General features: G+C 38.9%; 1 protein-coding gene across 1 annotated transcript in view; it reads right to left on the reverse strand.

The window, feature by feature from the left end:
• LOC306758511 (uncharacterized protein) overlaps positions 1–27,509 on the reverse strand; it is a gene marked incomplete at both ends in the record, with an annotated part of 72,362 nt that overhangs the window by 29,219 nt on the left and 15,634 nt on the right. Inside the window, 4 exons of the mRNA XM_079243838.1 lie at positions 12,039–13,358; positions 18,711–18,950; positions 21,852–21,929; positions 23,024–23,110. Coding sequence (XP_079099964.1) covers positions 12,039–13,358; positions 18,711–18,950; positions 21,852–21,929; positions 23,024–23,110 — 1,725 coding nt within the window. The remainder of the gene's footprint in view (positions 1–12,038; positions 13,359–18,710; positions 18,951–21,851; positions 21,930–23,023; positions 23,111–27,509) is intronic.

Genomic DNA, 27,509 nt, shown 5'->3' on the forward strand with positions numbered 1-27,509 from the left:
TGGCACCAGAGAGAGAAGTGGAAGGTTTGTGTTGCTGTTGCTGTTGTTGATGCTGCGGCTGCTGATGTCCACTGGACGGTTGTCCATACCCACTGCTCCCACTAATGATGCCAGGCTGCTGCCAGGGTGAGCCAGAAAGGAAGGACATCCTCACACGCTGTTGCTAGCTTTCTTGTATTGATCTTTTTTCTGGCTTGGTCTCCTGTAAGTATCTTCTTATCCTTCTTATTTACTCTTATGCCTTGCTTCCTCTTTCTCTATCCACAGTTTCTCTTTCTCGTCTCGGGATCTTGTCTGTCTCCAGTAAATGTCCTTTTACATTTGTCCAGGATATGTCCTCAGCATCCAAAATCCTGTGAGCTTAAGAAGAGGAGGCAATGATTCTTTTCCTTTATCAAAGAGATGCTTTGCAGTTGTCTGTGTGTAACCGCGTTGATGTAAGGCGCATGTGCCTGTATAAAGTGCATGTGTGCTTACAGCATGTGTGTGTATGTGTGTGTGTCTGGTCGTCTCAGCCTCTCTCTGAGTGCTGCATGGATCAGCTGTGGGGCTAAATTGCACCCTGCTCTCTCTTTCTCTCCCTCTCTCTCTCTCTCTGACATCACACATCACATGATAGCCCGGAATATTCCCTCATTCGCTGGAGCAAAATTTCAGCATCAAGCCCCTAGTGACAAATGTGCACAGGCAAACACATGGAAAACACAAGCTTGTGCATGCACATCCACAGTGGTAAACACACATGCACACTAACAGATCAGTGGTTGTCACAGTTGCTCAGCTGCTATTTGACAGCCACTTTCACATGTTGATACATCGTGAGAGGCACTAGGAGAGATTAGCGAGACGTAGCTGAAAACTGTAATCATCCTGAGTCTGATTGGACTTTTTGTTTTAGACCACACTGAAAGATACCATTCTTCATTTATATAAATGCAATCAATGCAATGCCATTTGTCTCTACAATCTCTCATTAATGACCAGATAAGTGTGAGGGTTAGGTGTCTCGCCCTGTTCTGAACATTGGAAGAAAATCTCCAGAGCCTTTCAACTAAATCCTTTGCATCTCACGGTAAATACTGAAAAAGCCCTTTTAGGGTCAATACACACAGAGGGACTTGGCCTTTGTGGACATACAGATGGCTCCACTCAGACTGAAATATAAAGCGGGACAGCTGAACTCTGGCAGATTTTCACACTTTGTTACCCCCAACAAAGGTTAATTCAGCTTCCATCTTGCATCCTGTCTCTTGCCATATCCTACTTTGTCACTGTCTTATTTTCTTTTTTCTCACTTCCTTCAAAAATATCGTCTTAGGTTTCTTTGCTGAATCAGCCTTGGTGCGTCCAAAATGGACAGTGTGTAAATATCTAGCTACTAGCATGTGAAGCAATGAAACAGGTGTCACATGATACTCATTGGCAGAAAACAAAGCTGTGGAGTTTTTCTGGGTCCTCCTGGGGAATGATGGCTCCACAGTGCAAAATGAATGTCAGTGTGCCATCAAAATGAGTCAGAAGCGCAAAGTTTCAGGGTCAGAAACTTGTTGCTTCAAATAGAAACAAGTACACTTACAGTGTGTTTGATCCACAAAAGCCCAAATTTAGGGATGTCACATCAATGTGCAACTGAGGTTTAGGGAAGAACCCTATGGATTTGGTCAAATGAAAAAAGTGACACCACGTGGGCTAGATTTAAAATGTTAATAAAGACTCCAACTTGAGCTTCAAAAATGTAAATATTAGCCATGTTCATGCAGTTATTGTTCTTATTATAGCAGTGGTGCGTTCATTACTGCTTTGAGTGTCCCAGTGGAGTCACAACATTTTCAACACATAGGACAGATTTAAGGCAAGGCATTTATTTATAGAAAATGCTTAAATTACTGTGAAGTCAACACAATACGATTCCCGAAGATTGTGAAGCCATGATGCCCCTTTTACAGTCTATTTATTGTCTAAATAAGGATAACTGGGAAACCATGCCACCTTCATCCTAAAAAGACTGAATGTGTGTTTTTTATGAATGGTGCAGTAATCCCTGACACTGCTTGGGATTTTACTGCAGCTTTGCAAAATGGATTAAGACTCTTCTGACGGCAAACTGCTTCATCCTTCTTAATGTGTCTCTTCTATCAACTCCTCTTTGCAAAGCACAGACTTCCAGGTCTTAACGAAAACCTAAGTGTGTGTGAGAAAGACTTCAAGAGACGCCTACTACTGGTATCATATTTACCCAAAGCTGCACACTACAGCAGTCCAAATGGAACATTCAGCTATTTTCTAGGGATTTTACAGAAGTTTCCAACACGGCATTCTGCGTGGCACTTGTATCATGAACACTTTGTGCTCTGCAGAGATCTTAAACTGCCTTCAAGGTATGCAACCATGTGGAATCCAGTATTCTCTCTTGACAGGATTTATAGTAGATTCTTCTGGCTGCTTTAAGCAAGATGCAACCTTTCTGAAGGACCAACGTCATGTTCAAAAAATGTTTAATCTTAAAATATGCACCACTGATCTCATTATGTTCGTGACATCAGCTGTGTTTTATCAGCTGTGTATGTCGTTTATCGTCAGTCAGTGTGATGTACGCAGGAGTCATATGCAAGTGTAAAGACCTGAGCGCCTGGATAATACAAGACGAATAAAACTATTATATTTAATCGTCATAGCTTACTACTAATTTCTTACAGTAGAGGGTCAATATACCATGACCTGGTAAAATGGTCAGAAGTCCTGGCAAAAACAATTAAGCAAATCCCAGTTCTATTTTTAGAACAATATCGAGATTTTGCCAATGTAAAATAGAGGACAAAGCATTTAATGCTCTCAGAAGACAGGGGCAGGAAGTTAAACAGAGGCAGGAAGCATCACCAAGCCAGCTATAGATGTCAACTGTCCATCTTAAACACCATTTCTAGAGAGAAAACAATGCTTCAACGAAATTACAACATGTCTCCCTCAGTGTCTCGCACAAACCTCACTTCGCCCTCCAAACACACCCGAGGCCTGTGCCAAAAAAACAAGAGCAGCAGCTTGTCAAGCCTGACTGAGAATGAATGAGCGTTATTACATAATCCTCCAAAAACAATTTGTCTACTGTAACCACGGAGGAACAGTGAGCCAGAGAGAGAGAAAAGGAAGACATTAGACTGTTGTTTAGTTTCAAGAGACTTGGACAGGATGGTTATTATGCAAGAAATCCAAGCAGTACTTCTGTTTAAGCATTGGGTCAGGCTCAGAAGTGGCTATGTGAACATTTAAAAGTTAATGTAATGAGAGGACTAATCCATTTATTCTGTCATTTTGTTCCCACACAACAATCATTTCGATGTGCTAATGGATCAAACAACATTGTGTGATGCTGATATGAAGGCGGTCTTTCTTTTCTTTGCTGACATATCTGAAAGCCTGTGGCAGTGACGTTTAATACTCCATCTGATTTGTCAAGTTATATTAGTTATCCCATGAACAAGAAAATAATTATTAGGTTTAGAACAATAATTAGTCAAAAGAAGCTTGAGCTGTTTAATATCGCCTTTCCCAAGTCTACCACCTGCATATCATGGCGCACAAAGTCCATAGTGGGACACTAAACCATTGCTACTAGCAACAGGGAAAATGCTTTAATGGGTGAATAACACAAGTTAGATTGTGAGCTAAACTTATAGGAGGCACTCAGTGGAGGCATCGCCTTCCAAAGAGGGTTCAACCTGTCATCAACTTCATCATGTTTTTTTAAATAAGTGTGCACCAAAGGATACAAATTGTTGCCATTGTCAGTTTAAGTACATTATGTTCATATACTTTCTCTTGCCAACACTGAGTATAAAACTATTTATAAGATGTTCACATAGTTATGACCATTTTTGTAGTGTTAAAATAAAAGGTGTATCTCAAATGGTTTGGGTTTGCACAAATGTAACGCTGCAGTTTTAAAAGCAAAAATCAGGTTCAGTCCCGGTTGTGACACAAGAAGAGAGCATAACCTCACATCATATAAAAAAACATAACTAAAGATTTTTAATTAAAAACGCACAGCTGCTTCCCTGCCAACTCTGATTTCCAATTTTTTTTAAACAAATGGCCAATTTAGAGTTTACTACATAAAATCGTAAATGTCAGAACTGTCAGGTTCAGGCATCAGTTTCACCACGTTTACTGTATTTGTCTAACATAGTTTTCTCCTCCTGCAGCTCCTCCACACCCACCTGGGAGACATAAAACACAAGAACCTGCACAGCTGTACCAAAGTTCATGCATGGGAGATACGCCGTTGCTTTTTCTGTTGTCATTTTCCTCTTTTTATCTCCGCATGCAGGTAGACTTATTAATCAGCTGACGAGCGCCTGGAACCAGACTCTGGATCAATTTAGATATCACGAAGGGACAGTACATTTTAATTGCTGTGATTTTATGGTAGTATAATTATCCACAGAGAGAGCAAATGGCCCCTATGATCAATATTTAATAAATAATGTGTATCTAAAAATGTGTTAAAAACTCAATCAGTCATATTTTTTCTTTACTTCCTGTTGGTAAAACACAGAAAAAGACCAAAGTAAATCAATCCTACCTGCATGTAAACAAAAAATGAGAAGTAACTGCATTGTTTGTCAGTGATTCTGACTCAAACCCCTTAAATCTATTTGAATGAAATGTGGCCACAAGATGGCCTTCTGTCAGGTACAATCACATTGTTGATGTTTATGGTTTTTACTTAAACATCTCAGAATATCCACAAAATCGTCCTGTAGGTCCAAAACTAGATCAAACTGGACTGGGTAGCACAGGAGACATGCTGATCACAGCCTGGACCGAATCGACCCAATATGTTAAATAGTAAATGCTAATCACTGCGATTGTGTTCGCACTGATGCCACTATATGCAGCTCAAAGCCTCTCGTGTCTTTAGAAAGTAAAACGTCGTAGTGCTGTAAGCATGGCTGATAGATGCAATTAGCTCCCACATTGATGCACATGTGGCCTCTGCAGCACACTGCTCGTCATGCTTTAGCTATCCATTGTTCAGACTTCAATAGCTTCCTTTCCTCACATTCATCAGATTTCTTTTACTGTAATGTATTCTTATATAATTTTGTTTTTTACGGCTTTATGGACAAAGTCTCGAAGAAAGCTAGATAAGATAATGTCTCAAAACTGGGCTGTAGATCCTCAAGGAGAAATGATAGCAGTATGCTCACATTTGATTCCTTTCTCCACCTTTCCAGTCACTTCCAATCTCTCTTTTCATCAATATGCTAATGTAAGACAGAATGAATTACATTTCAGAGGTTTAATGATTTGAGATTTGAGGCTGTTAAATACACTTCTGCCACTGAAAGTGGGAAATACTCGACATAAACTTTTGCAACCAAGAAGTTGGACAATAGAGGCTGTCTAGCCACAAATATAAAAACACAGAAACACTGCAAATGCTAAAAAAAAAAGACCTTGTAGAATCCTATTGTCAAAAAAAAGCAGCAAAGACTATTAACTCTCTTCGTTTTCCTGTTTTGTATGCAGGGAAAAATAACAGGTCCTTCTTTTGAAGGTCATGTAGAGCATCAGCTGGAGATGGAGGAAACAGAGAGAGAGGAGACACTTTAGCTGGTTGCCTATGGTGCTAGGCAGAGGGAGGAAGTGAGCAAGGGTGATGGTGGTGGAGGTGTGGGGAGGGGGAGAGGGGAGAAGGAGGGGGAGGATCTTGTCACAGCGTGCCTATTTTTAGTTTTCGAGCCACTGCTTATCACACCCTGTCTACCCATTCCCCATCTCTCCAACCTTCACTTGCAGAGTCTGTTTGTTTCTATGGCAACCGCCACCCACATCTCCCTGACAACGCCCTTCTCCACCACCGCCAACATTCCCACATCCAAACCCAAATCATCGATGTGGTGATTATTGCGGTGCGGCAGCAACACGGGGAGTCTCGGCAAGAGAGGGGAAGACGTGACTGGCGGAGGAGACAGAAAGGCCAAAGAGAAGGAGGTGGGGTAGAGGGAGGGTAGAGCAACCAAAGGAGGGTTAAAAGAGAAAAAGAAAAGGACAAAGAGAGGGAAGGTCCACATAGAGAATGAGGAAGATGGAAGGAAGAAGACAGGAAGGCTAAAGATGTTTAATGATGAAGGGAAACAGAGAAAGGTAAAACGGAATAAAGAAATGAGGCAGCAGAGAGAAGAGCCGGATGTTCATCTTAGGAAAGAAATTGGGGTGAAAGGAGGGAGGCAATACGATGGGGTGGAAAAGGAGGACAAGAAGGAAAAATAATTCCCCAAACTGTCTCCAAAGCCCAGTTCTTGCTATTAGCCTTGACTGGAATCTGGGTTTCCGTGGTTTGGGTTTAGTTCGAAAGCTCAACATGCAAATTCAATATGAGAAATAAGAGATGATAAAAGACGTATTTCATCTGTGATTATATTCTAAAGACCAAAAAGAAAAAATCTGGTTGCTTTATCTTGTCTCCATATTGAAGTGTATGTTTTGTGTCAGAAAAGCTTGATATATGAAGAACTTTCAGAGATTCTCCAAATAACACATCACAAGAGTCCATCAGTTCCAGTACATCACTGGAAATATTTAGGATTCATTTAATGTTATTGACCACAGACCAAATATGTGTCTAACACAAAGCTCCCTTCTAAATTTTGAGCTTCAGCGTAGTCGATGTGGAACGGTGATGTTGCTTAATCAGGCCAGTGAAGATAAACTGGTTTTTCTAGGAGAGGAAGCCAGACGGGGGGCAGGGATGTACTCAGAATGTGCTGCGAATTACATGTGAAATCTGTCCGTACAAATAACTTGATGAGACTGTTGTTTACATTATTTAATAATTCACTTCCTCAAACATAGAAAGCTGTTATCTACTAGGCCTGTGCTCTCAGAAATATGCGTGCACTGACTGCTTGGTTCTTAGCACTCATACATTCTACAGTTGAGATCTGAAGACAGGTGAGCGTCTATCCAATGTCCTCTCTGTCTGTGCAGGAAAAACAAAGCCGCAGTAAAGTAAAGAAGTGTTGCATTCTACAGTTGGCTGCAGGAAACAGTATTTTTTGGTGTACAATTATAAATGTGCATCCAAGTACTGTTTGAAGTTTTGTTAACACTGTACAAAGGGGGATTTATCTGCCTGCTTTCATTGCTTTTACTATACTACTAGGCTTTGTACAATATTCTTCAGAATATGTGATCAGTGATCATTTCTGACTCATAAAGATGTTTTTTTTCTAAACAAACAATCCAAACTGATTAGAAAAATTAGGTAAATTTTCCCAGATTCTAATGTAACTAAGAGAGAAGTGGTTTTAAATATACTGACGAGCTCCAACACATAACTCAAAACAAACACAGTGTGCCAGGGCATATTATCATCAAAATTAAATACTTAATTAATCAATAAGACAGTAAATTATTAAACCCCAGCAATCCTATTGTTCCCCAAGCAACCACGTTTATTGCTACAAATGCAGTTCCTTGATCAGACACCTGATGGTGCCAACAAGCAGGGCTGAGACTGCAAGCTCCCGTTGTGCGTTTCCACTGACACACACTGCGTCAAGATTATCTTTCTGCTACCTTACACTGCCAACCGCAACACACTTGGGTCCTCTGTGGTTATTTCAGTTCATAGAATCCACTTAGACTCAGTCTCACTTGCTCGCTCGCAAGGACAAAACCAGGTCAGTGGATCTTGAAAAAAGATGGCTGCCCTTCCCCATTTCTCATGCACGTGTACTGAGTTTCTGTGACTAAATAAAGACCACACAGAAGACATGACAATTTTTCTCTTCATTTTATAGGCAATGTACATATGGTGAAAATGTGGGAAGAAAGTCAGACATTAATATTATATGTGTGTGAGAAAAGTAAGCGTTTCAGGCTTGTAAATAAGGACAAGTGAACGACAAGAGAGAAAAGATGGAATGACACACTTCACTAATTCTTATGCTGATTTGACAGCAAAAGCACTCTAATTTTCATACTTTTGGCTTCCAACAACCACCAGCAGCTACATTTATGGCAACACATAAATGTTTGCGTTAAGACCATGTTGATTATTCAAATTAAAACAGGTAAAAAACACACACCGTGATAACATTAATCACAAATTGGCACACATCGTGTCGGAATAAAAAATTTCCTCAATTTTCTGGTCACTGCTGTTTTTTGTTTGAAATGTTGACAAACTTCTACTTGAGTTTATTAAATTGAAAGAGATATTGCAAATGACCTAAATAAATAATGTAACCTATGCCGTGATCAACAACACTAAGGGGACCTGTATGTGATGAATTACAGGTATTTACTATTGGAAGTTTAAATTCTTGTCTTATTAAGGCATTTATGAAGAAAAAAAGGAGAAAATCTAATTATGGCTTTGCTTCACTATATCCACTGGTCATCCTAAAGCTGTGTTTGTCTGTTATTTGCTGATCTGCAGATTTAGAGCTCATTCACTGAAAGAATCATCGAGTGTTTAAAAAGTAAAACATCCATAACTCTCAATGTGAAATAATCCCTGGACATAAGGGGAAAATGCTGGTAACAAAGATGTGCTACTGAAAATGAAAGTTTGATTAAAATTTCATGATGCATTAATACATTCTGTTGGCAAATACCAAGAGTAGGCAGCCACAAAAATGAGCATGGATGAGAGAAAAGTGATGGGAATAACTATTACTTTGGGCTAATGCTCAGTTTATACTGCAAGACTATCTCTGCATTATAAAAGATATTAAAAAATGTAAGAAAATAACAATAATAAAGAAGAATACAACACTGAACACTTAACATTTCAAGTGCAGTTAACCTTTTCATCTACACATTTTTAAAAACAGTGCTTCATGATTTTCACATGCAATCTTTTTCCTCTAGCAAGCAACCAACCACTTTTATGTCATATTAATAACAACAAAATGATGTTAGAGCCACACAACATCCAGTGATCTTTGCAGCAAAGCAAAAGCAGACATGCAATTCTACACACATACAGTGATTATTATCTCATATCTTAGTGATATTTGACTTTTTATTCAATTTTTAAAACTAATATATTTTCCAAAACATAAAACAAATTTTAATCTGCATAATGTTTTAACAACTGCAGAAAAAAATGTGGTAAGTAAAATGTACAGTATTGGATCTGATGGCAGCTTTACCCTGAAATGTCTGAAAAGAATAAACAGTAAAGAATGTCTGACAGAACAACACTGAGACTTGTGATCTGCGAACGACAAATATCACAATCTATTCGAGGAAAGTGACGCTCACATCTGCACATGGAGGTGTCATGCAGGACTATTGGTTTCATGGAAAATCATATACTGACTTTGTTCACAGCCAGTAACTCTTTCTACATGTTTTCTCAGCTGTACCACCACACCTGTTTGTTTATCATCCCATTTATACAGCTGACACTGTCTGCCAACTTCTGACACAAAACGCCAAAACTCTCCTTTATATCCAAGCTACGGTCAGACAGAACCACATCACCTGGTAAAGTTTCTACTGAAGTCCACTATTCTCTGTGATTTGCTTATCCAAGGCAGATGAAATGGAAGGAATTCTGCTGGTTAACTTGCTTTTTTTGTACTGGTCATGAAGCCACTGCAGCTACAACTTGATAGACACATGATAAGTTTCATTACTTGCCAGAAAATATGAATAAAACCAAGATTAAAGAACCAGAGCTGCTGCTGCGTGTACACCCAAAATGGCAACTCAGTCCTGAAAACCCTGCAAACAGTATATAAAAGTTCCCTTCTTTCATACAGCACAATATTAACAAGTTACTGCTAAACGTCTGAGCTTCTGAGACATTCAGGCTGGAACTATTTATGATTAAACCCTATCGTTAATATAAAAAATAACTCATATTATATTTCTGATGACCATAGAGGAGTAAGAAGACACTGGCTTGAGGAAACAATAGTAATATATTGTGTTACATTAGATTATGTCTACAAGGTGATTTCTAATCTCAGTTAAATCAAGTGAAGAATCTCATTCTGTTTATTGAGATGCCAAGAAAAACTATATTGGCTTATGGGGTAAAATTTTGGTAGCCAGCAGAGCTTTCTTAAAAAATGTCTTAGCTCATCTTTTACTCTTTTTTTTCCCAGAAAATGTAGTCAAATTAACTTTGTTTTCACACTTGTTTATTCAGATTAAAATGACCCCAAATTGTTTCAGTTATACATAAAATGCTAAAAAGAGGAAAGCTTGTCTTACCTGTAGATGAAGGACACGTTGTCGGTGGCATTAACACAAGAGGGAATGGGGGGAGAGAATAAAGAACAATCTCTGGTCACTTCAGATTCAATTTCAGTAAGTTCAAAAAGCCTAACACACTTCATTAATGCACCATTCTTAGCACTTCTATCACAAAAACTAAATGAAGTACAGTGTTTCTTGGAATATACAAGTAAGAGTTCCTGGAAGTTAAAGATTTATCACTACATAGGGATGTGTCTCTATTACAGCTTGAGCTGAGGTCATAAGAGTGCTGTTATGTCAGTCTTTCAGAAAGATTTAAATCAGATTTAAAGTCGTAACTCAGAGTCAAGCATGGTCAGAGAATCACGTTGGAAAGTAGATTTTCATTTGACAGCTATGGGATGTGGTCATATAGCTCAGGATTGAGTTCTATAAAAGCACAGAGGAAGAAGCATTAGAATACGTTCATCTTAACATTAAACTGTTACATTTAATGCTGCTGGTTAGCTTCGGAAAGAGATCAGCCGGAGCAAATGCTGGTAATGGGATTTTGTAAAAATTCCTTATAACAACAGATCAGATTTTCTAACCTGAATTCATATAATTTTGATAATAAATAATTATAGCAGATGAAACAACAACTATTCCTCCAAATTTTGGGATTCGGCTTTTTTTTTTTTTTACTTGCCCTAAATATGAACTGCATTCACAGACGGCTGCTGCTTGGCGGGTAAATGCCTCACTGCAGATTAAGGTATGATGTATGGCTGAAAGTGGAGGAACATGTAGCACGCAGACTTTTGCACTGACTCCATCTCTCTCTTACTAACACAAACACAAGTTACATAAATTGTAAGGCTCCAGATTAGCTGTTAAAATCTAATGTGCGACAGAAGATTCATGGGAGAAATTATCTTTAAATGACTAAATTTGTTAATACAGAGAATGTAAAATATACATTACCAAACTTAAAAAGCTCCACAGGTATAAAAAAAAAAAAAAGGGGGTAACCGCTTTACATAATTGATAAACCAATTTCTAACACATTTTTCAATGGTCCCAGTTACAGGCATGTCAGCATTAAGCTCTCCATTACTACTTCCATTTGTCAATGTGCAAAAGATTACCAACTAAAACATCTAGGACTTAATGAAGCTGAAAAAGGCAACAACAAACTGATTTTGCCATGCAGGAACCCAGGTTATGTGAATGCTGCTATACACCAAAAAAGAGATAGCGGGAGGTTATGCAGGCAGCTGATAATCAGATGAAACAGTAGACAGTGGAGCAAGCAGAGACAGAGGAGCTATCAGAAGCAGCAGGACAGATAATATAGTTGTTAAGATCATGGCAACTGATACAGAGAGGCAGGCAGAAGGAAATGAAATTAGACAAGTTAACAGTTTACCCTTGCGGCTTTGTTAATAGATGGCCCGACCTACAGAGTACATTTGTGTCCCACACTCATGCCCGCATTAGGGAGGAGTGGTATATTTAACACAAATGTTTTGTTTGTTTCTTTTTTTTATCTGGTAATTGTCAGGATTGCTGTTTTTAAAATGTCCGCAAATCTGTAATTAACACAAATCTCTTACAGACTGATTAAAACACACTGCTCTGGATTTGAACTGTCGGGCCGTTATTATTAAACATTTACAAAGAAAAAAGGATGGCGCACCAAGCAGATCTGGTGCTCAATCCACAGGCAGAGCCATGCATACAAGAAGACAAACAGGACTTCCTGCTATCATAGCTTACAATCACTTCTTTTCAAACCAGCCCCATGTTATTTACAATCTTCCCTGTAGTTCACCAACCTTCCAGTGGGGGGAGCTGTGGCGACGAGGACTCCCGGTGCTCTGAGTGTGCAGGGAGAGAGGGAGGGGCTGCTTGGGTGATGGAAGAAGTGGGTGTGGCTGAGCTAAGTGACGTGGTTACACCTTTAATAGGAGGGTCTGATGATGACGAGGGGGTAGCTTCATTCTTAGAGAGAGCTAAGGAAGAACTAAGGGGGGTGGCTGAGGTGGTAATGGTTGCAGGAGCAGTGGTTCCAGGAAAGGCTGTAGCTGCTGTGCTAGCAACCGTGGCAGCTGTGGAGGCCATGAGTGATGCTGAGGGGACAAAAGGCTTAGCATCAACATTGAGAGCTGATCCAACTGCAGTTACAGAAGGAGCTAAGGGTGATGGGGAGGTGAAAGCTGGAGGAAAGTCTGGAATGCTCTTTGCAGGGTTAAAAACAGAATGGACTTTTGAAGCAGGGATGGTGGGCTCTGACAGGATGGGCTTAGTCAGGGAAGTACTGGCAATGGTGGGGGTGTTGGTGATAGGGGTGGTGGTTTGCGAGTCTGGGGTGGAGCCCGGAGGAGTCTGGAGGACTGAATCGAGGAAAGAGAAAGTCTGGGAGACTGGGCTAAGATTATCCCCGGACATAAGTGCTAGACTTCTGCTAACATCGCCAGTTAAACTGCCCTTGCTGGCAGCACTGGTGGCTGAGCTCATGTTAGACTCAAGTTTGGTTGGAACTTTCTCTTCATTTGCCTTTTGCCCATCTTTACCAGACACAGGGAAGTCATCTACACACATGGGTTCATAGGCACGTGGAGACGAGTCTGATACAAGGCTAACATGGGAAGAGTTGGTGAAACTTGTGGGTATTTGTTCAGGGGCAGAGGGGAAAGCAGGGCTGGGACTGGAGTTTGAAGCTCTAGGATCAGTAAGGCCAGCGTCAACAGCTGTAGCCCATTTAGGAGCAACTGAAGCCGGTGTAGGAGAGATGGGCTGTTGGGGTGCGCCCCACTCTTCTGGAAGTCTTGCCCGACTCTTAGTCTTCCTGCCTTTCACCCTACCCCCTCCTCCACTCTCTCTGATCTCCCACTCCCAGTTCTCCTCCTCATCTCCGTCCTCCTCCGTCTCCCTTCCGCCTTTATCCTGCATCCCATGCTTGTCCGACTGGTCGAGGTTATTCTCCTGGTTATCCAAGAAGTTGTAGACCTCATCGCGGCCCTTCCTCTTCTTCTTCCGCCGTCGCTGCTTGCTAGCCTCGCCCCCCGGCCCCACTCTCTCGGGGCTGAGGGGTTCGGAGTTGGAAGATGTGGCACTGCTGTCGTCCACTGAGCCGCTGGGAGAGAGGACGGGAGCTGCCGAGGGGGGGAGGTTTTTATAAGAGGAGGAACCAATCACATACTGTGTCAGATAAACACGAGCTAAAAAGCCATCAGATTGTGGTTACTATACTTGGGTTTGGTATTTTAGTATAATTTTTTCTGACTTGTTGACAGTCTCTTGGCAGTAACTATTTGATCTCAAAACTGTAACCAGCAGCATACCTATTGAAGCATCATAGGTGACCTGAACACAAGTGCACAGCTCTATGTACACCAGTCCATACCTATTTTTGTAATATACGTGATGCAGATAGTTGTGGGCAAATACACGTGATTGGTTAACATGCAGTCAGCTGCACGTCACAGCTTCCGCATTGGTACAGTCTCCAAATGTTTCTCGTTCTACGGTTTTCTTGGTAATCCTGAACGTTAAAATATGAGTCTTTAAGACCAAAGCAGCATGACTCAAAGCTTTGTAGGTCATGACTGTTTTTCCCCATAAGGTAACAGCAGCAAGGTCAGGACATTATTCAGAATTGTCCAAGTTACGTATGCTTTTCTTTTTTCCTCAAAAACGTGGCAAAACCAGCCCTCATCACCTGACTTAAACAGGATTTATGCTGCATTAGAGGAGGTTTAAAGTGATGGTTGTGACAATAGAGAATTTATGTAGGATATTTCAGTGCCAGTCTGTGCTTATTGAACATAATGTCACAGTTGTTGTCAACTTAGCGGTACTCCAATAGATGGTTATTAAATGAGCAAAGCTCATCTAATATACGGGAAAGGTGTTTTTACTTTGCCTGCAGACTTTTATGAGACTGTCTGACTAGATAACAATATATATATTTTTTTAATTTATTCATTTATATGTGAGAAGCCATTGGAAAGAGTGATGGTAACTTGTGAGGAGTAAATTATTCTGAAGAGACTAATTTCAAAATAACACGTTTTCTGTCTTGCATCATGTTATTCTTTGTGGAGAACAAGTCTGAAAACACTGCTGTGGAGCATATGAATTGCAAAGCATGAACAGTAAGCTGGTACTGCAGAAGATACTATAATAAAAGTAATAATAATAATAAACATTACAATAACAATAGGGCCCTGCCATACTTTGTATGGCGAGGACCCTAAATATAACATTGTTTTTTGCACTAATTTTTTTACCAGAATAAGATAAGTAATGATGAAAAAACATAATTTTAACTTTTCTTTCCTGGGTGCCCCTAGAGATGGTAACCATAGTCTGACTGCTTTTCACCTCTTTTCTCACAACCTTTTAAACATCTGATAAAAAGAAAACTGTTGTATGTGATGGTGCCTACTTTTATAAATACAACCCCTATTCTAGAAAGGTGCAACACTTGATAAAAATGGAAATAAAACCAAAAATGCAATTGTTTGTAAATCTCATAAATGCATATTTAATTTTAGGCAGAACATAAACATCATGTCAAATGTTGCACATTTTACCTTTCAAGAAAAACATTAGCTCACTTTGAATTTGGCAGCAGCGACACATGTCAAACAGGTTGGAGCAGGAGCAGCAAAAGGCTGGAAAATTATTGGCACAAATGAAACCAACTGGAGGAGCACTTTAACTACTAATTAGCTTATTTAACAACAGGTCAGTAACATGCCTGGGTTCAAAAGGACCATTTCAGAGAGGTAGAGCCTCTCAGATGTAAAGATTAAATTTAAAATGAGCTAATATTGTCCATGAAGTGCTAAAACATCTCAGTTTCAACCTCTGACATGTTTTTGTTTTACTCAAAATAAAACCGGGGTTTATGAGATTTGTATAACATTGCATTGCTGAATTATCTCAACTCTCAGAGTCTCAGCTTTCTTGGAATTTGGGTGAAAAATGTAATATATTTTATTTCTTTTACACTCCCTTGAGACATCACTAACGACTGCTGGGTTACGTGTATATAACTATGTATTTTACGATACATTTAAGACAATCATTTTACATTATAACAGCACATAAAAATTTGGTATATTATAGAAACTTTAAATGACCACTAGAGACTGTGGCTGAGATATTTAGACTTTTAAAGCAAATGCTTATTCAAGATCTCTTTTTGACATAAATCATTCTGTGATCACAAAATTAAGTAACATGAGAAGAAATAAAGCAGAAAAATCCATTAATCATATCATGTCAAGTTTCAGTTCTAAAAATCAATCATGGAGTCTGGTTGAACTGCGCTTTAGTTTATCTGAACAATACATGTATGCCGCGTTTCTCTTTCAATAGCACATCATTACTGTCATCCAGGCTCTCAAGAAGTTATCGGAACACACAACAATGAAAAACAAGCACATTGGGAGCAAAAAAGCTTTGAAGCAACTGAAATAAATCAAGCTATCATACAGGATGTAGCATGCATGATCAAATCAAATGCATGCATGTCTGTAAAATCACAGCAATGACTTTCCATGTGTACACACGCAGATGACATATCACACTAAATGTGATACAGAATCATAGGATGACATAAACAAGCTTTAACAAACATAAATACACAGCTTGCACTGAAACTGTCCCCTTATTCCTTTGCGGTAACTATCTTTTCTTGTTTGGGGGGGGGGGGGGGGAGGGGTGAAGTCATCAAAGTCAGGAGTGGTTTATTTTCCTCTGAAGCCCTTTTTCTTTTGTTTTGTTTTTTTCTTTTACTGACAAGCACTTTCTCAGATCACAGTCAGAGATAGAAAGATGAAAAACAGACACAAATGAACATGAGACATAAAGATTTATACTAAACTCCTGGAAACTAAACAACTGCCTCGACTCACACATTTGTTCTTTGCCCCGACTAAAATATTTTTCCTTCTCAGTTTCTTATCGTCCTGCCTCCAACTTGCCTTTTAGTCAGTCTTACATCACGGTATGTTAATGGATCTAGAAGACCATGCATTCCCCTTTAAATCTGGCACCTAGCCCTGCATTTTTAAACTGATTGAAGTTGCTATTTTCTCCCTGCCACCCAGAGCTCTCCCTGCTATAAACAGCTAAAGGAGGTATTATCATCTATATTTAATGTGATAAGGTATTTAATAGGAGTACTTCTAAATCTGGACTCCGGCAAACTGCCGAGAAATACATTAATGTTGAAGCAATGGTTGCTGAAACAAACTGCTAATGCAAAAACGCAGAATGAGAGGGAAGCGTGAATTTTGCAGAAAAAAGGTTCATATTGAGGGTGTGTGCAGAATGACGCTTCCACCTCCACAGACAGAATAAGTGGTAAAAGGTCTCCACTCTAAGCCTCAAGCTCAGACGAGGGGATACAGTGTGTTTGGTAAAACCTTCATCAACTTCCTGCAGAAATCTGTTAAATCAGAGGAGTGTCTGGTGGCATCTTTCTCAAATTGTTCCAGTTATACTTTATAGTCTTCATTTTTAAAACTTTAACACTGAAGCGTCTGTGTAATAATTTCTTTTAAACTATCGGATCCATCTGCACACTTATTTCCAGAATATTAATGACTTAATGTCTGATTTGGTGTTTTTTTCTGACACTAAATGACGTGAGACGGGTGGAAGTGGTGAGAAATTAATCATCATGAATCTAAACTTCCTATATACTGCCTGCACACATGAATTAACTAAAAATATCTTTCTGTGTGTTCATATAAAATGCAGGAAGATCCAGCTGCATCTTAAAGATGCCTAAACATCGTTGGTGTTGATGTCAAACCTAACGTAATTATTATCTAGAAAAAATGAAACAGTGGTGATGGAATTATTAACAAGTCAAAAGATCTGCTGTAAACTAACAGGTGTGCAGCAATACTTTACAACTTGTAATACAGTGTAGCACAGTAGGTTGTATGATGTTCTGATTGTAATATTTCTGAAATCGGGTGGAATTTTTGTTGGATAACTACAATTAAACATCCTCACATGAAATCATTTCTATATTTCTGATGAAAAAATGGAAAAGGAATTTTATTCTGGGAAAATGGTCTGACATTTAACATCCATGAGCACCAAATATATGCAATAAGTTTAGTATCGTGTGTATTCCCCCTGTGTGCAGCATTAACTGTAACTACATGGCTGACGCACCACTGTATGCTGGCATAAAAAGATGTTTGCCGAGGGCAAAAATTGGATTTGCTTATCTAAAGCTTACGTTTCATTCTAGATTGTTTTCATCTAAATTATACAACAGGATTTAACAGACTGTCTGCAGGTATGTTATGTGAAAGTGGGAATAAAATAGAAGCATGTGCTTATATCACAACAAGCTTTTCCATGAAAATTTCATGGGCAGTAGCAAGTTATTTTTAGGGTCATTTCTAAAAGACTGGGTGGAATGAGCGCTAGTTACAGCAGCCATAAGTGGCTTCAAAAATAAGCGAACATATGCTTTCCTGAGGTCATCTCTAGTTCTTACATGAATGATGTCGACATCGTATGCAGTTTATATCTTCAGATCTGCAAATTGTGCCAGCTAAGCTATCTGCTGGCTCTGAGCTAGCAGAGCCATCTTTAATCCAGCAACAAAACAGAGGCGATCTGAGCTAAAAATATAAAACGCTGGCTAAATATTTAATAAGTACAACCTAAAATGGAGAGTTGGAATCATTTCAAGGTTCAACAGAGGGTTTCAGAGTTGTGCATTGTTATTTACCGCTCACTGTTTTAACATCCTGATTATAAAAATTTTGGCTGAACAACTTGTTAGACATAAATTATGAAATAAGTCTGTTCGGTTTCCATATATGAGACTTCAGGCCCTATTTCACATGATTAAAGACTCCACAAATGATGACGTATTGCACCCATGGGTTTGGTTTTTGTTGCTTGGCAACACCCAAAATGAGCTAATGTTTAACTCTTACCATTCAAGCAGCAATTGATTATGAGTGTTAACTATTCATGATAAAAGGCACCCGGCAACAACTCACTGAACACTAACTCTCCCACTGAGAATTGCTTTCCTCTCAGTCTGCAGTGAATAATAAACATATAAAAGTGTGGGGTGCCCTCCACCTCACACTTTGTTATTCAAAGTTGTCACGGGCTCCCATCTGTCTGTTGATCCAGTTTGTCGGTATACAAACAGATCACAAGAGGCAGAGTGTAAAACCATGAGGAAACTAGAGCTGGGACTGTTCTAGTGAAAACAATTAGAAAAGACTGCCCTCTGCTGTTAAAATGTGTCCGGTGTAATCAGGGTTTGACCCATCTCCTGCCTCAACTGCCATACAAACTGCAGACCATCGTTTTCATCATGGAAATGTAAGATATAGCTTTAGAGTTAGCGCTGATGATTCAACCTATTACATTTTCCTCCTTTCTACTCATTCTTCTGAAACCCACCCACCTCAATGGTGCCACATGCAAAAAAACCCACTGTCTGATACCTGCAGAGTGATCCATGGAGTGGATTCCTGGGCCACTGGAAGAAAACGGATCACTGGTTTTAAACGGACTGCTCCCACTGACGTTACTGGTAGTTTTGTTTTCCACACCAAATAGGCCTGAACTCTTCTGGGTGTCCATAGCTGGACTCATTCCAGTCTGCCCAAGGACAGAGCTCATACTGGTCTGAAATGGTGGCAGGCTGGACCCCATGGTCCCCCCCATCCCAGATGGAGAGAAGCCTGATGAAGAGATGGGAGAAAGAGATACATCAACTACAGATAAATGTTGAACACAATGAAAGCTGAACACAATGCTGCTGCCACTTCATGTGTTCTTCTCCATGTCCTTCCACGCAGCGCAAGATATTTTTTTCACAAAATGTGAATAAAATGAGGAAAATCAAATTTCCATAAATACATAAAATGTTCCCATTATGCGGCTTGCTGTGTTTAAGGGTTTATATTTCAAACATTGCTAGCTCTGCTACAAATAACTTTTTATGTTACAGTGTCTTATTAAGGGATGTTTTCAAAAAATAACATGCTGTAAGCAACTAAAAATACATTTTGAAGCCAAATCTGTAAATAAACTATATTACTGGAGCGTTTGAGTTATAGGAACAAAAAGACAGCAGACTTATACTGTTGTGTCTTCAGTGTCTGCATCAGCATTGGCCGGTAAAACAACCACTTGTTTCTGGGATTTTTGCAATATACACTACTTAATATTCAATATTGTTACTAAGCAACTGCCATATGATGTCATGGCTACTTATTTCAAGTCAATTGTAAATCAATCGATGCAGATTTACAAACAACTATCAGACTACCGTTCCACATGGAGTTTATATCTCGATAATTGAGGTAAGATGTCATTCAGATTTTGTGAAGTCAAATCCAAATATATCTGTCATTCAATCTGTCATCTTTGCTCCCATTAATTTATATTGAACTGCACAAGCAACAGGGAAAATAAAGATAATAATAGTAACTCTGAAACCCAAACTGCTGCTCAGTACGTTTTATGTCCCATTCTGGAACAAAACTAAAAAAAAAAACCAGCAATAACTGTTTGACACATGTAAAAAAAAAAAAAGAAAAAAGAAAAATAGAAAGGTATAAAAGTGGTTTATTTTTACATCTAAAGAGCTCGGGCACCACCTGCTCTCATCCCAGGTGTATTACTTTTTCTATATTATGTTTAAACAATAGTATTGCTTCAGCCACTACACTAATAATCTGCCTGGTGCCTGTTTAATGTAGCCACTTAAACACACACACACTAAAACACACTAAAACACAGTTGCCTTTAGTGACAACACCTAAAAAGAAACGACAGCCCAAAAAGAGAAAATTGATTTACTTTGACAAATCCATTGCATGATGCATTTCAGGCCTGCATTGTGCTGCTTTGTGCTGCTGGATTTAAAATACATCCTGGGATTGAGTTATTGTTGTGTTAAAAGAGCTCAGGTTTAATTTTGCATCTCTCTTTCTGCAAACACGTCCTGAGGTGTAAAGCAGTTCAGGGTCATCGTTTTTGCATTTTTCTTTTTTACTTTCTTTCTTTCTTTTTAGGGGCGTAGTTCAAAATTCTCCAAACATCATCCACTGTAGACAGGTAATGATGCAACACAGGCAAGTTCAGTACTCACTGCCTTTTCTTCCTTTGTCATGCCTTGGTAATATCTGCTGAATATGGTTTTGTCTTGTCTTAAAGTCCCAGGAAAATACATTGCATTGAAGGAATAATGTGTTGCTACATGATCCCAAAGCATGGCAAAGTATGTTTTTTGTGTCTTCTATTTAGTCTTTAGCCCATTTCATACAGCTTCAGTCTCTTCCACTGAGGATTTGGAAAACCAATCCAATGTTATGATGGCTCATAAGAGATGCAGCAGAGTTTAAAGTTACATGCACTTTTTGTGAATGTAACTTTGCATTGCTGTGTTTGTCGCCCTTGCCTCTTGTTAAATAAAAGGAATCCACAGCATTTGTAGAGTGAAAAAGGCATTCATACTTTCTCTCCTCTTCCTTTTTTTCTTTTATTTTAGGAGCATTACATTTCCAAATAGTTCAATGATTTTCTTGTGCATTTAATGACAGATTGGAGATGCTGTACCTTTTTTTTTTCCTCATTAGGAGCAGTGAACTACATTCAGCTTCTTTGGTGAGGGGTCTAGTTACAGGCCAGAAATACAAACATGCTTGTACATGAAATTACATGAAACTGATAAAATAAAACACGATCAATCTGAGGTTCATATGGCCTGAAATTACATTTCAAAAAGTGAATTTAATATACTGTACTGACTCAGCTTGTACATCCTGAACATATATTTTCCAGCTATTACTGTTTCACATTGTCTATGATTTTAACTTGTTTTGGGCTGTTTCATGACTTCCTCACACAAACATTTTTTCATCACCGATGTTTGGAAATCTGGAAATAATTTTCATTACAAAAAAATACCCTTGATTTTTCTTTTGTTAGATGTTAGAGATTAATAAATAAAAGAGCAAATTGTAACATCAATGCAGCTGTTAGCAGGAAACAGAGCAGGACAGCTTGATTCAGCACACATCAGATCCATGATCACATAGTTGATTTTGCATTATTAGCCGTTTGTGATGTATCAAATTAAAAAAAGAAAAAAACAACAAAAAGAGATTGCTCATATCAGCCTTGAAAGCAGAAAACAAAAGAAAACAAAATGGTGGGAGTATTCAGAATAACAGCAATTCTGGGACAAGGATAAAGCTGCTAATGCAGTGACCCACATACATATGTACATATGGCAGCCGTGAGTCTGGAGCAGTATATATCAGAGGATTGCAAAACAAGGCTGAACAACTACAAAGCAGCAGCTTGCAACATCTTTTTTCTGTAGTTTTTATTATTAACTTTCCTGTTTTTTTTTAGTTGCACAAAACAATCTTATTAATTTAAATGTTACCTAAAAATATCTAATATTTACATCCAGCTGGGTTCTAACTTATATGTATATAATATATGAATTATTTCTTCAACGTGCAACATTTTTAGATCCAAATACAAAGTAGAATGGAAGTGGAATATTGTAGAACTATGCTTGGAGTTAAATGTTAAAATGACACAATAGCTGAAAGAGTAAAGTAGACCTAGAAATGAGTCTGGCATGCTGCTGTCCTTTGTCTTGTTCAGGCTCCATTGGCCTGTCATCCCACCCATCATAGGACCTGAGAGACAGAGACAAGCAGAAATGGTAAAAGGATAGCAGGGGCAGAGGGTCAAAAAGATGAGGAAATTGACTGGGGGTTGCAGAAGATAAAGCTGAATGTAATAAGCAGCATAAAAAAAAACAACAGGATGGAACATAGCGACAAATGGGCAAAGAAAATGTCAAACAGGGCAACGCAAATCAGCAGGTCTGTGTAGACAATCACTCCATCTGTTCAGCGCTGATTCTGATATGTTGGAATGAGGGGAAGGAAGCTGCAGGTGTATGTGCATGCAGCAAAAACTAAAACAATGTCTGAGGTTCCATGCATTTTGCCCAAAAATGAGCTTGGGCAACAATAATAATAATAGTAATCTATGCAGTAAAGGATATGTTTGTAGAATAAACTAGCTACAGAATTTTTTACATTTTTCCCCCAAACTTCAATAATTTCAGATTTTCAAAAACAACCATTGATGCTCTCCTTGCTGTTCCTCCTGTTTAACACATACCAGTAAGGAAAAATGCACACAATGCAAACAAAATGCTCCAAATTCATTTAACAGTCCTCACACCTGAGTAAATACAGCTAGAGAGACTATCTGGCACAGAAGTCAAATGTATATTTAACTTGTGTTTGATAAGGCAGTATTTATTTGTTGAGCTGCACTGGAGCTATAGCAACCCAAGCAGGTGATTTCACAGAACAAAATAAGGCAGTTCCTTTAGGACACAGTCTCCTACGAGTAACCTTTCAGATGAGTAAAGCTTCATTTCACTTTAAGTTGAACCAATAAAGGCTCTCACTTACATTAAAATAACATTAGCAAAGGTCAACATCACATCCAGGATGAGGAGGAATAGATGTAACAATGTAATAATTAGACAAAGTTCTCATTTAATTAGACCAAACTGTCAGCATCTTCCCCATATTTGACTAAGAGTTACATTTTGGGTGTCACAGTCCAATTTCCTCATATATTTAAATGTAAAATTTTCTTTGCATCTTTCTAGGAATCACATTTATCAACACAATCCTCAAGAGAAAGAAAATCCGTGCTTGGCTGATGCCTTGAGTAAACGCTGCATGTTTTGCACTCCTTTAACCCTCACCAGACAGGTAGTCAGAGCCGAAGGCAGGCTGTCCTGGCGGGTCTTGGCGAGCACCAGACGACATCATAGATGACATCATTCCAGGACCTGAAGGAGATAAAAAAAAATGCATTGTCATTCTTACACTTTCTATTTTTCAGTAATTACCTGTTATAAGGACATCTTATATGTAACAGTGATATTTTTTTTAATTAATCAAATTTTCTGAATACTTTGTGACATTTAATAAACAGGAGATCCCTCCTTTCATGCCGTCATACATCCATCTTTGTCATATTCAGCACATTTTCACACAAGAACAAATATAATATGTAAGTGCTACTCTTGCTGAATGACCCACATTTCCTAACGAAGCACACGCAGAAAGATTTCTTTAAAAACTCTTTACGTAGTGAGTGAGACAGACTAATTCCTGCAGCTGAATCTGTCTGTCTGTCACTCTGCTCTGTCAGCTCATCAAACAGGTGCTGCTTCCCCCCAAACCAGCTTCCTCAGACAGTGAGTGTGTGCGTGTTACATCTTCTGACAATGAGGCAAGCAGACACAACACGTCGCCAAAGGGGCTATCACCATGGTAACGCAAAAAGAAAAACGACAGCATCTGTGGTTCCCCTGGCAACACTTGCTGTTGGTGGATGTGTCTTAGAGGATCGATGCATATGCACCGACTGCAGAAGCACACTTACCAGAACACATTTAACAAACTCACAGGGACATACAACACTGACAAATACTGTAAATAATCAGAACGGTCTGAGAGGCGGCGTCGTTGGTGGAGGAGGAGGTTTCTTTGATCTTTTATGTGCTGCATAATAAAATAAATTGAAAGGATAAGAAGATCTCTTAACCAGACTGAGAGGAGGATTTGCTCCACTGCCTCCATCAACAACAGGAGTGCAGCAGGGAAATAAAACTCACTTTGAATTACATCATTATCAGAACAATAAAAAAAAATGCTATCAACTAAATAATAAATTGGAAAACTCATCACGGGGTGCAATCACAGAAGCACATCAAATTTATGTTGAGTACATACACAGATGTTTCACTTTCAGAAGCGATGTGTCGTAAGAGCAAGAACCGTATTTAGCCATATTTATAAATATAGAATACAAAACAATTGAATTATTATGATTATACAGTGGCAGTATTAGTTATCAATTAATACACTGCTAGAGTGATATAGCGCAACATGTACCTGGTACATGTAAAGACAGAAATATGATCATATTGAAATGTAAAATAAAAATATGTTTCTTTTTTGAAAAACTGGAGATCAGCCCTGGTCCGTGGTCACGTAATATATATTACTTCTTGAACAGCTTTTTAACAGAACTAATCAAGCAATCATTGTATTTAAATGCACATATAAGCTAATTGCTGAAATTCAAAATGATGAAGAAAGGGGCTTCAACATGCTTTAAACATGTCATGGTGGTTGGTACCACACAGGCTGGAGTAGGGCTGGGCGATATGACAATATTTATCATTTGGATGATAGAAAAAGTCTATCATTTCATATGAAGCTCTATCATTTACGCCATGGTAAGGTGCTTTACTCCAGTATTTTATGTCAAGATGCGTTTTACAGCATGTAGTAACCCTGCAATATATAAACAAACATCGAGAAAGATGGTAGCAGACGTGTTTCAGAACAGGATACCCAAACGCTGCAACAGGTATTTACCCATGAAACGCCATACGGCCATAGTTCCCCCAGAGGGAAGGAGGTCACTGCTGCCGTTGCCTAGCACATCTGACAAATAAGTGATGACTGACACAAAATTACCCTGCGACCCTTACTTGGATTAAGCGGGTTCAGAAAATGAAAAAATGAAATACACAAAATTACAGTTTTTTTTTTTTTTTATATAATTATGTATGTCATTATGGGGATTAAAAAAAAAAGTGAGCTATATCCGGATATGAAATTTTGGACATATCGCCCAGCCCTAGGCTGGAATATTTCAGAAATTGATCATTTACATGAATTTTCACACAAAACTATCTCCAAGGTTTACAGAGAATAATCTGAAAAGGAGAAAAAAAACCTTTGGCCAGCACTTGTCTGGACTTAAATGCCCTGCTGATGCCAGAGGTCAGAGGAGATGGGGTAGACTGGTTGGTCATAACAGACGGACAACAGTGATTCAAATGACCGCAGGTTACAACAAAGATAAGCAGAATATTGTCTTTGAATGAACAACACATCAAATTTTAAAAACAGCAGCCACAGCAGCAAAAGACCCCACCAGGTGTCATTCCTGCCAGCAACTAATGGGGAACTGAGGCTAAAATTCACACAGACTCACCAAAATTGAACAACAATGGATAAAAAAAAAAAACATTGCCTGGTCTAAATTATGGATTCATCCTTTAGTGTGATGTTCTTTACACACTTACTGGGTTGCAAATGAGCATGGTTGTAACACTACAGCCTATCTGACCGTATCCATCCCTTTACGAAAACAGTGAACCCATCTTCTCATGGCTTCTATCAGCAGAGTAATGGAGCATTTCCATCCATCCGTCCATCCATCCATTTTCTTTACCGCTTAGTCTACATAAGGGTCAGAGGAAGCTGAGGCCCTATCCCAGCAATCATCAGGCAAGAGGCAGGGTACACCCTGGACAGGTCGCCACTCCATCACAGGGAACACAGCATTTCACAAAACTCAAATCACTTCCCGGTTTCTTGAACATGACACAGTATTCCAATGACCTCCACAGACACCAGATCTAAATCCACCAGAGCACCTTTGGGATGTGGCAGAACTGGAGATTCTCATCGTGGATGTGAAACCGATGAATCTGCAGGAACTCTGTGTGGCTATCGTGTCAAATTGGGGTAATATTTTCCACACCTTGTTAAATCTTTGCCTTCAATAATTAAATCAGTTCAGAACTGTGTCATTTAATTGTGTAGCAGTGATCATTACTGCTTTACCGCCATTGCCACAATGTATCTGTCCATGGTCCTGAATTATCATGGATTAGAGCAGAATCCTGTCTAAAACCTAATCTACCACTGAATTTTTAAACAGTAAATCAATTGTTTCAGTTTAGACACTACCTCATGACAGGTCTCTGTACATCTTAACATAGACAGGTAGTATTTTAGGCTGAAAAACATTTAAAAACTCAAGTTCATTCAGGAGTAATGAGGCCCCATATTATTGGCATGAAGCCAGTATGACTGTGCTGGTGAATACATCCTAAATAATTCCTAACGTATGCATTAGCAATAAGTTTAGACACACTGGATTTCATCAGGGTGTGCTGGTGAGAGCTAGCCAGAGTATGTGCATATTGCAGAGTCATCGTAGAAAGAACAGCGCAGGATTCTTTTCTCTGTCTGTCTGGTTCTCCTCTGTGTCAGTCACTGTTCAGATTCCAGTCTGTCCTGCAGAGTTGTGTCTGTTTTCCATTAGCACTGTCATGCTTTTCACTCAGTGCCTATCAAAATAGGCCAAGCAGAATATTTCTGTCTCTAAAGTTTTAAAGTACATTATATTTACTGATTAACTAAAGAATAGGAGATACCTGAAAAATTATCTAAGCATTTGACTAATTTCTGTTGCATCTCCTGTCTCACAAATGCGGAGAGTGCTTACACAGAGTTTTAGGCTTAATACTTTTTCTATAAATCCTTTCCTTTATTCCATCTACTCTTTACCTGACAAGTTTGAGTTTGTTGCAGGGACATAGTGACATAGCAACATGTTTTTAATCTGCAAAACGCTTGTTAAACTGCAGATTTTACAAAAGACACATTTAGCTTAGCATGAAAGGTGACATTCATTGTCAGTTGTGTAAAGCCTCGGGGATGTACTAGCACCCTGTGTTAGCAAACTACAATGTGCTAAAAAGGTGGATTTACTATTGCTGTGGAAAACAAGAAGGCTTGTTTCATAACTACAAATGCTAATTATGGGCATATAAAATGCTATTCAGAATTAAAGAGATACCAACACATTTGTGTTCAAAATACTGAGCCTAAAGCTCATGCTGCATGTCCAGGTGGCTAACATTAGCTTGAGCGGCTAGCTTATATGACAATAGATGAAGCACTTAGCCTAGCCAATGATAGCTAGAGTACTTAGCTAGCAGACATTACCATTAGCATTTAGCTCAGTAAATATTTGCTTAAGCATTTAGCTTAACAAACATTAGCGTGAGCAGCTTGCTGCTAATGCTGATACTGGGACAGCTGCAAATAAATAAGCTGTCAGACTGAGCTAACAATGGATAAGACGTTTTTAATAAATATCAACAGCATAGGGAGGAACACTACACACAAAAATACAGAGTGAAGGCATAAATACAAGGAAACACGTGTGCAACACATGAGGATAATGAGGGGAAGACAGGTTATATCCATCCTGTCTGGGGCAGGAGGATCTAGGAAAATGTAGTAAGGGCCGGTAATCAGAAGGCATGTGAGGCTGAACTTAAATTTCTTAATTACTTAAAGAACAATAACTAA

Source organism: Telmatherina bonti (assembly GCF_933228915.1).
Source record: "Telmatherina bonti genome assembly, chromosome: 7".
NCBI classification, from domain to species: domain Eukaryota; kingdom Metazoa; phylum Chordata; class Actinopteri; order Atheriniformes; family Telmatherinidae; genus Telmatherina; species Telmatherina bonti.